Source organism: Conger conger, chromosome 7 (assembly GCF_963514075.1).
Source record: "Conger conger chromosome 7, fConCon1.1, whole genome shotgun sequence".
Lineage (NCBI taxonomy): Eukaryota > Metazoa > Chordata > Actinopteri > Anguilliformes > Congridae > Conger > Conger conger.
This window is the reverse complement of record NC_083766.1, coordinates 1,992,590-2,005,673: the sequence shown is the minus strand read 5'-3', so window position 1 is coordinate 2,005,673 and position 13,084 is coordinate 1,992,590. Positions and strand designations below refer to the sequence as shown.

Here is a 13,084-nt window from a genome sequence, read left to right as displayed (position 1 = left end):
GCAAATCTTGGGGTTGAAGGGCTATTTACCCATATGGAAAAGCCCTAAAAAAAAAATCTAGCAAGACTCTTATTTGTTTAATACAAATCATATAATTAACACATATGGCAGCAATCACACGTACAACATTTGTGTTAGATTATCAGATGGTCTGGCAAATATGTCATAGCCGATGTATACGGCGCAGGTAAGGGTATGTATATACATATACTGTATGTATGTGTGAGAACCAGGTCACTGTATATGTGATCAGATTAAATTCAGCATGTGGAATAGATATTTTTGTATTGTGATACCCATTTGTACCTTCAGTCCCATGACTTTTGCATTAGTTTAATGTTTCAAAACATTTGTTATATTAAATGCATTCATTGTACAATACGTATTACTGCAAAATATACTTTAAATCTGAGGATTTAACTACAAAATTAACTACATATTAACTACAGGATTCCTCGGTTGTAGCAAGCAGCATTTTCCCTTATAGATTTGATTTATAGAATGTATGCTTTATAATATGAAAGTGGCCATGAATATGAGATGAATAACATAAGCATCTTACTAGTTTTTTCCATATGGTAAAAAGCACCAATGACTCATGATTTCATTTAATAGGATCATGTTAATTTAGAAAATACTATCTATCTAAAGTTCACAAATATCCTATAAAAGATGAGATAGTCCCCTCAGATACAATTTGATTTAATTTAGTCGCACAAGGACTGCCCTTGTAAATCTGACACAAATGCACAAAATCTACACAGCAAAAAAACTACCGAGCACATTGCACACTGCTAACGGGCTCATGAGCCAAAATGGTTGGGCTGTCTCGTGTGTTAATGTGCCATGGAGGTTCATCTTCCTTTCACATTTATTACATGCGAAACTGAAAATAGTCTGAACAAACGTGTATAAAAGGACATCGGCGATGTTGTGCTTCAACCATTTCTCAGCTGAAAAAGATGGACTGTAAATGAGTATTTTTGTGACTGTGAGCCTTCATGGCTGGGAGCCTGGCCCGGATTGTGTGTGATGTTCACTGCATACCCAGTATTCAGGGTAGGTTCTGTGTGAAAATCAGCTGCAGCTACATCTGATTACTGGGTCTGTATGAACATTACTGCCTTCACAAAGTCATAAGAAAAATAACCAGGAGACTCCAAGTTGAAAATGGAAAATGCTATCTGTCTCTTCACCTTGTAAATAAAACAACCAAATGAAGAATGCCCTTATGTTCCTGAATGAATTGCTGTACTCTTGTGTTTTGCATTTTACAAGTATAAAGGTAATAAACCAATTCTGCAATGTTATAAGTGAGTGGTATTTGTGCCTCTGGGTAAGCTGAAGACACCATTCCTGTTTTTTGGTGTGTAGGGTGTCTCCCTCATGTCATTATGTGCTGTCATTTCTTTACTGAGATTTCAGATACAGTACGTATGATTATACTGTATCTTGTTATTTCACACAATCAGAATTTATTTAACTGCACTGCATTTTGCAGTTCAGCAGCGAGAACACACACACTCACACTCACACACCCACACACACACACACTCAGTGAGCGCTAAAATTATTGGCATCCCTTATTTAAAATAAAAGAACAAAACACAGGTAAAGATGATGAACATTTGACCATTCCTTCATATAGAATCTAGAGTGACACTAGAGTGACACTAATTGGGAAGGTAGCTCCAGGAGAGGGTTGTCTCCTGCTTAGTCTAATCAACTGTATGTTGCTCTGAATAAGAGCATCTGCCAAATGCCATTCATGTAATGTAATGTAATGTAATGTAATGTGACCATCCAGTGACAGTAGACACTGAAGCCTTATTGTTTATATCATGAACTTAAAAAGAGCCGTCTCTTCTTACATCCCGGATAGAACTGGAGCAATGGTGGCAATGATAGCCCGTCCCAAAAGCACGTTTTCAAACGTTCTTCCTTTCAGTCGGTGTTTACTCTGACAACTGGACAAGATGCGGGTGGAACATCGTGGCACAGAGACGAAGATTAACAACCGCTTCTCCTCAGCCGCTCCATACCGGAGGAACTGCTGCCAAATGACACACTTCAAATATGTATAATATGTTTTTCGCATTTCTGTTCAGACCAGAACTGCAGCTACACCTCTCCTTAAGGAAAATTAAGAGCACCTCTTATTCCGACCTCTTCAGCACCCAAATCCAGATCTGCCTTCATGTTTGTTTTAGGCTGAAATACCAGCTAACATAGAGATCATGCAGATACAGAGTATCAGATATACAGCCAGATCTTTCAGATGATTTTATATAAATTCATAACTTCAACAAGTTCGTTAGTTAAACTACCAGACCAGCCTGGCCATTCCCCTCTGACCTCTCTCATTAACACATTAATGACAACTGCTGCTCACTGACATTCTGAGATACTCAAACTATACTGTATATTAATATTAGTACAAAATAATATAATTGTAAAACTTCTATGCTGTATGTTTTCTTTCTCTTTGATACAAAGACCCTGTGTGATGTGACTGTGCCAGGCTCCCTCGAGAAAGAGATGTATCTCGGTGGGAGACTCATCTGGGAAGTAAAGGATGATAAATACATAAATAATAATATGGAATGCTATTTATCCACCAAAAATTGAACAAATCTTCATAGCATTCATTTCTCGTGATTTACTTTTCTCCTAATCAGTTTATTCCAGACAGATTTGTCCATTTTGGAACTTGACCTGGTCAGAATGGAGCTGTACTGACTTTGGCATGGCAAAACCTGCCAAACTGGCTATATGATTCATGGTTATATGATTCATAGTTATATGATTCATTTTCGCTTCAGCGGAAACTTCTGCTTGCACGGACACGGCAATAGAAGAAATAGAAATAATAGGATTAAACGCGCATTTTTCAGCTGTTGATGTTCGCGAGTAACTGTTGCATTATGTTTGGAAGGAGATGTTTCTGTTGAGTTTTTCTAATTGAATTGTCAGCACACTGTTTACAGGGAAAAATGCAGTCAAGGGGAACTACATCAAAAAGCGTGGTGAAATCTATAAAGCTTAATCGCATCTCAGCAAAACTATCTGCTTGGATTGATATTACTCCAGGCAAGTGGAAACATACTTTCATTTCATGTTTGCGTGAACTGCCCCTTTAAATATATATGACTATAACTGATTTAAAATGATTTTTTTTTTTTTTTTATCACATATGAAAGTATATTTCCTGTGAATGATGGTTTTGTAGGCTATACCGGTTCACTTTTCATCGCAGAAGAATAAAATTGTGGATAAATCTTTTTATTTTTTTATGCTGTTTCTTATTGGCGATTCATGCAAATGTCAGTATGCTGTTGTACCAGGGATGGTCAAGGCAGGCCATATCTAATTAGCTGATTGAGCCATAGTGATTCAGCCAACTGGTGGCAGCAATAACCAATTTGCAATTATTTATTTATAATAAATCTCATCTCATGGCTCAGGCAGTAAGAGCAGTCGTCTGGCAGTCGGAGGGTTGCCGGTTTGATCCTCCGCCCAGGGCTGTGTCGAAGTGTCCCTGAGCAAGACACCTAACCCCCAAAATGCTGACGAGCTGGTCGGTGCCTTGCATGGCAGCCAATTGCCATGAGTGTGTGTGTGTGTGTGAATGAGAAGCATCAATTGTACAGCGCTTTGGATAAAGGCGCGATATAAATGCCAACCATTTACCATTTAAATAATTATAATAGTGTCCACCCAAATCCGGCACCACCCACCGTGGCATGTTTCGTTTCATAAACTGGATCTTAGGGTTCCCCCACCTACCAAATTAACACCTTATTATGGACTGCGCATCTCCAAGCCTGTTGGTCCTCGTTACGCATGTGCTTCATCAGTACCTAATGTCGCCACGAGACGGAGTGTTCATACGATTAGGACGGGGTACCAAATCGTCGTTCAAACTGTGCGTGTGATGCGCATAAATGTACAGCGTGATGCTGTGCCAATGCTGACGTTATGGTTTGAGCCTGGGCTATCGTGCTAAAGTAGGCAAATGTTACTAAACCAGCTCAAGTGCGGGGAACCTGCTCAGTTATATCATATTAAAACAAACCCAGCAAATTAAACATTTTCTCTTACAATTTCAATTCTTCGATGCAAAAACACAAAAACTCTTACAGATCAGTTGCACAAATTAGTTCGTAAACTTGTTTTGCTCTAAGTCGCCTGTGGTGGAGGAATCGCCTACAGTAGCCGACTGACGTCCATCAAGCTTGGCTCATAACACCAATGCGTCACCGCGCAACTGCGTCCGGGTTCAACTTTAAACCACAAAAATGCCGGAGCTGAGAGGTAAGTTTCTCCAGTTATGAGTAACCAGCCAACTAATTGAGCAAAAATGGACATTAAAATAAATGCATGTGTTTTACTGAACTTGCCACTGGTTTATTTTCGATGCTTAAAAAGTCTTTTTTAATATATTATATCATTAGCTAGAGGGTATATGCGAATGAACCAAGTTAGCTATGGCAACTACAGTTCTGAAAAGTTTATCAGCATCGCATTGGAATTCTTTCACAGACGTAACTCGTTAAATAAAACTTAAATTCAATGCAAGTTAAACCATCGCTGCGTTAACATGGCATGCTAACGCAGTGGACACAGAATTCCATTGATTATAGAAGGTCAACATAAGCGAAACTAGCATGCTAACGTTAGCGCCCTGGACTTCGACTGTCAGGACTCCGACATGTCTGAAGGACTGGATCAAAAGCATCGTTTCAGATTTAGATTTGGCTGACTAGCCAGCAGAATAATGGACCTCAACACTTTCTTTGGCGCTGCAGCAAAAACAACTTTCCATTTTCACCGATCGATGATAATCTTTGCTAAATTATTTTGCGAGCCATGACAGGCACATTTTCTTAACTAGCCTATCTACAATATGTGTTTATAGTTGGGTTTTTTTCTGAGAATAGAATAGGCCAGTTGGTCCACTTTCTACATTTTGCGTTTATTATAAATTGTGCCATATTCATCAAATTCACTGCATGCTTATTGAACGCCAGGCTACTGCGCACAACTTGTGGTTGCAGGCTATGTAATGCTGGTGTGCAATGGCGTGTGTGCGTTTTACTAATGTTTATACAAAACGGGTTAGATTCCTTGACCCAAAATAATGGTGGTGGAACAATGAACTTTCCTAAGGCGGCATTTTGTCTTGTGTTTCACATACCCTTACTTTGTACGCTTTTCAGAGCAGGAGGGTCAGTGTATCTGTCGTAGGGAGTGGCATGGATCGGTCCAGGATCCACTGCACTATGCCAAGCCCAAATCCCTGAAAGCGACACCCGAGCTCATCTGTTGATGGCGGTAGACCGGCTATATTAGGGCTCTGTTTAGACACTTGGTTTGCTGTAGTCAAGGTCGTTCTCTTGATTTGGACGAAAACAACAGCAAGCGCAACTAAGACAATGCGCAAAGCCGTTTTTCAAGATCAATAGTGTTTTTTCTTCTTCAGAATCATTTCGTATGAAATTCGTTGGCAGTAAGCTACCCCAACTGCGATTCTGATTAAGATTTTCCACAAGTTTTCGGCTTGCAGAATAAGGGCTGGCACTGTTCCTGTGTGCTAACAACGTATTAGCATACCTAAAATAAATTGTTGGAAAAAAATATTGGAAGCTTTTTTTCTGGCGTTATAAAGGCTAGATTTGCTTGTTTCAGTTTCAGTTTCTTGCTACCTGACGGTCAGCAAACGCAGTATCCACCTACCCACTCCACAAAAAGTATCGTATATAAACCATTCCAATGGCCATTGCCATTTATTTGGTTCACATTACATTGATGCCATATGAGAAAGAATATACCAGCACTGTACATTATAACATTATAATTATCGTCGGAATGCTAATAAATATCTTAGACTAGCAATATTGTACTTATCAGCTGATGGAAACCCTATACATGACAAACTATCATATCGGTTAACCGATATGTTGCTTGGCCCACTTGCCATCATCACTTTTAGCTTTATACATTTTTTATGGTATATTTTGCCACATGTAACATGTGTATTATATGTATATATTTTTTTTTAAAAACACACTTGGGTTTTCAGAAACCAAACAGATGATTGGTCTATCTGTGATTGGTCTATGTGTGACTGGTCTATGTGTCGTATCTTCCTAGAGACGAGTGAGGAGGCCTTATCGGAACTGACGGAATATGCCAAGAAACAAAAATGGTGGAAGAAGGTCTTTGGCAAGGATTCTGGGCAGGACAAGTCTTCAGTGGCCACTCAGCTTGTGGTAGGAGGAATCACGGGCTGGTGAGTGAGCTCCATTTCAATCGGGGCACTTACCGTAGTCCCATAGTCATTCTCATCGCATTAAGCACTGTCTAAATGCAGTGTGAGTGGATCCGATATGATTAATTACTGCCTGAGTTGCACTGAACTGGAGAGAGCACATCTCTGAGGTGTTTTTTTTGTTTTAGGTGTGCAGGGTATCTGTTCCAGAAGGTGGGGAAGCTTGCAGCTGCAGCAGTTGGAGGAGGTTTCATTCTGCTTCAGGTAAGAGGCCTGCTGTCTTGGTCTACTGTCTGACAACCTGCCTTTACTCTGGCCAAAACTGTGGTATTGCTACTTGGGCAGTTATCTGATTTTTTTTTTTTTTTTTTCAAGTTTTCATCTATGTGATCAGTCTAGCACTTGGAACTGTACTTCCCTCTCGGGTTTTCAGTGCACATGTCCCTGGTTATGGGTATGCACTTTGTTGTACGTTGCTCTGGATAAGAGCGTCTTATGAATTACTGTAGTGTAGTGTCATTTAATCTTTGATTTATTTAAAAGTAGAGAATGAGCCTGTAGCCTGAGTACTGGCTAATCGCCTCTTCAGCTGCGAGGACACTGGACACCTTTGTTCTCATGCCCGTGCGCTATATCACACACGGACTATTTTATTACTCCTGTATTAAGGAGGTACTTTGGCACAGCGAGAGACTTTCACTTTTACACACATGGAACACGTACTGTGAACTTCAAAATGAGACGTTTGCCTAGCTGATGCCTTTACATTACATTACATTTTATTTAGCAGATGCTTTTATCCAAAGCGATGTACAAAACAGTGCATATCAAGGTCATAGAACAAACAACTGAACATATCAGATAAGGTACAATTCATATAGGATTGGTTGTAAGGCCATGAATATAAGTACAGTACACAAGGTACTGTAACTACCATACCAAAGCATCTACAACTTCAGGAACTACAGTACTGAGACAAATACAAATTCAAAAGTCCTAGATAAAGCCTTTGTCTTGTGGAATGTGTGCATCTTGTATTACATGGTATTAATTTAGATGATTGCATTATTTTATGGATGCCATACTGGATAAGGTACAACAGGAAGGCACCACCTTCGACCTGAATCTGCAGCCCTCTGGTTTAAGCCAAGCTCCTTAACCACCACTCTGTACTGTCACTGTGTAGTCCAGGGGTATCCAGAGGTGTCCAGTCTTAATCACCGGTGTGGGTGCAGGTTAAGGGCCGGTGTGGGAGCACATTAAGGGCCCCTGTGGGTGCAGGTTAAGGGCCGGTGTGGGAGCACGTTAAGGGCCCCTATGGGTGCACGTTAAGGCTGTGGGAGCAGGTTAAGGGCCGGTGTGAGTGCAGGTTAAGGGCTGGGGTTTTTGTTTTGGTCTAGCACAAGGACACCTGATTGACGTAATTAAGGCATCGCGGTCTCCAGTAAAGATCTTGATAAGGAGAATCAGGTGCCTTGGTGTTGGACTCAATGAGAGACCTGCACCTTGGCCCTTTGTGGATAAGTTTGGCCGCCCCTGATGTAGCCTGTTTTGGTTGTTGGTTCAGTGAAGACACGGTGGCGTTAATGTGCTCCAGGTTGCGAATCATACGGGGTACGTGACGGTGGACTGGAAGAGGGTGGAGAGGGACGTGAACAAGGCCAAGAGACAGCTGCATCTCAACACCCAGAGGCCCCCGAAGGAGGTGCGGACAAAGGTGGAGCAGGTACGCCCTTCTTCTTGCAAACTAACCAATCACAACACTGTCTTCCCACAAACTAACCAATCACAACACTGTCTTCCCACAAACTAACCAATCGCAACAACAGGGGTGCAGCGGCCTTCCCACAAACTGACCAATCACCACGCCTGTACAGCTGTCTTAACCACAAACTGACCAATCACCACGCCTGTACAGCTGTCTTAACCACAAACTAACCAATCACAACACCAGAGCCACGTGTTCATAAAGGAGCCTTCACACTGATTCTGGCACTCTACACATTCCCAGTGACCTACTGTAGAAACTGCTTTCAGGATTTTCATTCTTACACTCTCCATAACCATAGCAAGGCATTGTGATATTACCCTGCTTAACATGTTTCAATCCATATATTTAGCATGGTGATGGATACTTTTTTTCCTCCTCTTCTAGGCTCAAATGTTTGTGAAGAAGAACATGGTTCTCACCGGAGGATTCGCTGGGGGCTTCCTACTGGGCCTGGCATCTTAGGAAATGTATTTCTTGTTTATTCTCTTTTAAAAGATTCTTCGTTTTCTTAGTGTGCATATATTACACACAATCGATCACGTGTAGATTTAAAATAAAGTATTTTTGCATCTTAAAAAGAACATTCTGAAAGCTTGATGTGCAAATATAGGCTTTTAAAAAGTTGTTCACATTAAGAATCAGCTTGTACTTTTTTTTTTTTTTTTTTAGATTGCTTAAGCATGGCCAAAGGACATGTAATTCAGTTTAATATTTAATTTGCAATGTATGCTGTTCATTTATAGTAATGAAATGTGGAAAGACAGTATGTAAAGGTGTGTATGCAGCTCTTGGATTGAGCAGCATTTTTCCCAGGGTATTTCTCCTGCTCACACAGGATGGCACTGATCGTTCTCCCAGCACAGACGGGATTTTAATAAATGAATTACAGTGGTAATCAGATGTTATTAATGCTTATGTAATATCAGTGGATATCAAAGCATAGTAAAGTTCCAGCGTAAGAATGTTAAAAATGTATTAAAGTTACTGGATGACAGCGTAATTGTGCAGATGCATTTCATACAACAAATGGTAACTATACACATGAAGTTGACCTCTCTGCAGGTTTGGCTTTTTAATTTTTACTTTAGTTTACTAGGCAGAGGTTATGGTTTGGAGCTATAAGGTTTGAGGTTAAAAACAAAAATATATGACAGACATCTCAGATTTGAGTTCAGAACTGGAATAATATTTTTTTTACTGATTACGAACAAACAAAAAATAATTCATGAACAAAATGTACAAGATGGCATATTAAATGATATGTACAATGGACAAAATAATGGCTATATGTGGACATAAATGGATACCACTGACCGTACTATGCATATTCAACAGAACATTTCATAACTCCATTATGTAGGTTAGGCTTTGTTCCAATTTAGCAGTAGATCTCTCCCAGATAATGTCAACATATGAATGAAGCCGTGATAGTTTCAGGTCAGTCCCAGCGTTTGGATATGGATTTCTTGAATGCAGTTATTGCTGCCGTAAATCGTTGTTTTTTGTTGTGTATTAAGACTTAAAATATTTTTTTCTAAAAGTGCCTGAATCAGCTATGGGACTGTGTAATATCAATCCTAGCAAACCTCAATAGTTAACCTGTTGGGAGAAATGGTAGTTTTGACTGCACCTGGGTTGATACTAAAAGTACTATTCTAATAGTATGAAAAGCAAAATAAAAAGTCGCTGCAGTCAATCTGTAGTTAAGCTTTATGAGAAGATTCCATTGCTCCATCACCAATACAATTTTAATCTGATTTTACTGCATCAGCAGTGGAAAATGAGTTCAGATGCTATGGAAGCAAAATGCTGAGCTGGCAGAAAGTCTGCACCAAAACATATTTCAGAATTTCTCTTATACATATCACTCCATTGATTTATATTCCACTAATGTTCGCAAGCTTTGCACGTTTTGTTTTCATAATGCTGTATAATTCTGCTACAAAGAATGTTCAATTTAGGAGAAATAAAGTATTTTAACACGTGTCTTCGAAAATGCATTCACATTTACTGGCATTTAATCAATTTACAGCTCTTAGGGATTCTTTTTAATTGGAACTATAACAAAAAAAATACTGAACCAGAATACTGTAGTAAATCAACTGCATGCAAAGTAAACGACATTATTGTTGATTTAATTCAAATGGAATTGATGAATGTACAGTTTGAGGCCTTTAACAGGACGTTACCTCTGGTTACACCTTCCATATTAACAGAAACATTTACAGGCATAGCTAATATAGCTAGTATCGTCATCTGTTCGTCCATTGGTGTATATACAACAGAATTCCGTACATTTCACAGAAGAATCTGACACCACGAAGTCAGGACTTTCTCTCTTCTTCCGTCTTCTGCTCTCTCGCAAACCCAGAGCAGCAGACCGACTCCTTCCCGACGAGAGCTGAACAGCACCGGCGCATTTCTCTGATCACGTCCTGGCATCGACTTTCAATGTATTTGTTCGCTGTGTGATCCAGGGGCAGCATGTTAGCTGATTATACATTTTTATCAACTAGCAAGGCTGGTGCACATAAACGTTATAACTGACCAGTCATTTAGATTCACGGAATACAGGTTAATGTAAACATACATTAAGTAAACCCAACTTAGTTAAATGATATGGCTAGCTACGGCGTTACCTTGTAAACATTTCTGTATTTCGCATGCTTGCTTCTGACAAGGATCTTTTTGGGACATTTCGTTTTGCTGATTATATGAAGATTTTCTCTTTTAAACGTATTTAATAATCAATTATAATTGCATGAAGGTCAGGCGAAGACGATAAACATTCAAAACTTCTTGCCGGACAGGTGCAGCAACAAAAGGTGTCCGACTGGAACAACCGTATACATCGGTTTTTACAACGGAAGCATTCATTGTAACAGCGGAAATACAGAAGTGGGAAGTTGACATTGCTGAGGGGTTTGGGGAGGTGTAAATAACACCTTTGTATGTGATTGTAAAAACGTATTGCCTTATCTTAGGATATAATGGCGGTCAGTGCAGTCCATCTAGAGTCGGACGCTTTTCTGGTTTGTATGAATCATGCGTTAAGCACGGAGAAAGAAGAAGTCATGGGTCTGTGCATTGGGGAGGTAAGTTGGCTGATTATAAATGTAGCTGGTACCTTCAGAACAGTGTGAATTGCAGTTAACCTTGTCAGTGTTAAAGCACACAACTGTAGCTTATGGTATTAGCTAATGGCAATGGGAAAATAGCTTATAGAAGTAATTCACGTTATCGTTGGCAACGAAATATGGTTGGAGAGCTATCCATAGTAGTGATTTCACCGCCAGTTCTCGACAGCTTTCTGGCTGTAGCTATCTAACTCACTCGAATTTACGGCAGTGCGTGTTCATGTCAACTCCAGGTGGACAACAACCGGATCGTCCACATTCACTCAGTGATCATCTTGCGTCGCTCTGACAAGAGGAAAGACCGGGTGGAGATATCGCCCGAGCAACTATCTGCAGCTTCCACTGAAGCAGAAATATCCTTCACATGTTTGTTTACTTGTGTATTGATTGGACGTCCTCTCTGCTGGTCGCATACTAGTAATCAAAATAGGCCCACGTTCTTATGTTTGTTGTAGCCTCAGCACTTGAAATTGTACTTCCCTCGAGGGTCTTTCGGCACACTTGTTATGGGTTATGGTCATGGGTATGCACGTTGTAGTCCGTCGCTGTGAACAAGAGCGCCTGCCAAATGCAAATAATGTCACGTAAATGTATAATCATTTGTCAGCATTATCTGATCGCACTGAGGGACTTTATCTCTAAATGTGAACGCTTCCCTAATGAAAACGCACAGATTAGCGGAAATGACAGGACGCCCCATGAGAGTCGTCGGATGGTACCATTCCCACCCCCACATCACGGTGTGGCCGTCGCACGTTGGTAAGTGTCTCGTCGACCTGGGGGTTAGGGTTATGCCGCCAATCGTGACTAAAGGATGGTTTGCAGTTCAGCAGTGGGTTTCTTTACCCCGTAAACATTTTTTAGCCACATCCTCATCAGCAGAAGCAGTATAGACCACCTGCGCATTTCCAGCTGCATTAAAAGATGGAACGTGCTGCTTTGTCTGAAAATAGCACCCACATTATGTAAAAATGTACTTTGCCTCTTGTTACTGTACTGTTGAAAACATGGTAGTGTTGCTGTCGTTTGAGGACGGAAGAGCACAGTGATGTTGGTGGGATGCTAGGCAGCACAGATTTTGTGTTGTGACGTTGTCCTTTCTGCAGACGTGAGGACGCAGGCCATGTATCAGATGATGGACCAAGGCTTCGTTGGGCTGATTTTCTCCTGCTTCATTGAGGATAAAAACACAAAGGTCAGGACATATTTACTCTGTCTAACGCTTACGGTTTAGGACCGAAAGTAAACGCATTTCACTCTGTCTAACCCTTATGGTTTGACAGAGGTTTGGATTCATAGTGATTTGTCATTTTTAAGAGTCCGCAGTCCACTTAAATTACTGGTAGCCTGGATAAAGATGAGCATGAAAGCCTGTTTAAAATGAACAAAATATGTAACGAGCTACAGTATATATTATGCAGAAGATTTTGTTTTCATTCTAATAAACTTGTTCAGATAAAAATAAGAGTCTGCATCTGCCTCAGAATGTAATGAAACGGTGTGGGCTGTCTTGGTGTTGAGTTATGCCGCCTTAAAGCATTATTCTCCATGCGTGTGCATCAGAAGAGACTGATGTGATGTTGCTTGTCTCCTTTAGACTGGGAGAGTCCTCTACACGTGCTTTCAGTCTGTACAGGCACAGAAGGGCTCAGAGTAAGTGTTTCAATCACAGCAGCTACAGACACAACATCAAAACTACAGACACAACAGCACTACATACACAACCACATAACTACAGACACAACAGAACTACAGACACAATCACAGATCTGCAGACACTACAACAGAACTGCATACTCAACATCAAAACTACAGACACAACATCAAAACTACAGACACAACAACAGAACTACAGACACAACATCAAAACTACAGAGACAACAACAGAACTACAGACACAACATC

The 13,084-nt window shown here is 40.4% G+C and overlaps 3 protein-coding genes across 4 annotated transcripts in view; 2 read left to right on the top strand and 1 right to left on the bottom strand.

The window, feature by feature from the left end:
* Window positions 1-4,020: 4,020 nt before the first annotated feature.
* Window positions 4,021-9,036, top strand: fundc2 (fun14 domain containing 2). The gene is made up of 5 exons (XM_061249031.1): window positions 4,021-4,314; window positions 6,154-6,292; window positions 6,460-6,535; window positions 7,869-7,997; window positions 8,427-9,036. The coding sequence occupies exons 1-5, from the start codon at window positions 4,299-4,301 to the stop codon at window positions 8,502-8,504; spliced, it is 438 nt and encodes a 145-aa protein (XP_061105015.1). The 5' UTR covers window positions 4,021-4,298; the 3' UTR covers window positions 8,505-9,036.
* Window positions 9,037-9,206: 170 nt separating this feature from the next.
* Window positions 9,207-10,881, bottom strand: cmc4 (C-x(9)-C motif containing 4 homolog (S. cerevisiae)). The gene is made up of 2 exons (XM_061249032.1): window positions 10,682-10,881; window positions 9,207-10,506 (listed from the first exon to the last, which is right to left on the bottom strand). The coding sequence occupies exons 1-2, from the start codon at window positions 10,737-10,739 to the stop codon at window positions 10,367-10,369; spliced, it is 198 nt and encodes a 65-aa protein (XP_061105016.1). The 5' UTR covers window positions 10,740-10,881; the 3' UTR covers window positions 9,207-10,366.
* brcc3 (BRCA1/BRCA2-containing complex, subunit 3) overlaps window positions 10,819-13,084 on the top strand; it is a 4,800-nt gene continuing 2,534 nt past the window's right edge. The window contains exons 1-5 of one of the 2 annotated variants that reach the window (XM_061249029.1): window positions 10,819-11,137; window positions 11,413-11,533; window positions 11,852-11,938; window positions 12,286-12,374; window positions 12,777-12,832. In XM_061249029.1, coding sequence (XP_061105013.1) covers window positions 11,033-11,137; window positions 11,413-11,533; window positions 11,852-11,938; window positions 12,286-12,374; window positions 12,777-12,832 — 458 coding nt within the window. In that variant the 5' untranslated portion in view covers window positions 10,819-11,032. The remainder of the gene's footprint in view (window positions 11,138-11,412; window positions 11,534-11,851; window positions 11,939-12,285; window positions 12,375-12,776; window positions 12,833-13,084) is intronic. The other variant, XM_061249030.1, reaches the window with a different exon arrangement.

What these genes read in the sequence shown, in the direction of transcription:
- fundc2 (XM_061249031.1), top strand. An exon ending in GTAGGAGGAATCACGGGCTG is followed by an intron (nt 6,293 to 6,459) that starts GTGAGTGAGCTC and finishes TTTTTGTTTTAG; the next exon opens with GTGTGCAGGGTATCTGTTCC. An exon ending in GAGGTTTCATTCTGCTTCAG is followed by an intron (nt 6,536 to 7,868) that starts GTAAGAGGCCTG and finishes AATGTGCTCCAG; the next exon opens with GTTGCGAATCATACGGGGTA.
- cmc4 (XM_061249032.1), bottom strand. Translation starts at nt 10,739, where the DNA reads ATGTCCCAAAAAGATCCTTGTCAGAAGCAAGCATGCGAAATACAGAAA. An exon ending in AATACAGAAATGTTTACAAG is followed by an intron (nt 10,507 to 10,681) that starts GTAACGCCGTAG and finishes TGGATCACACAG; the next exon opens with CGAACAAATACATTGAAAGT.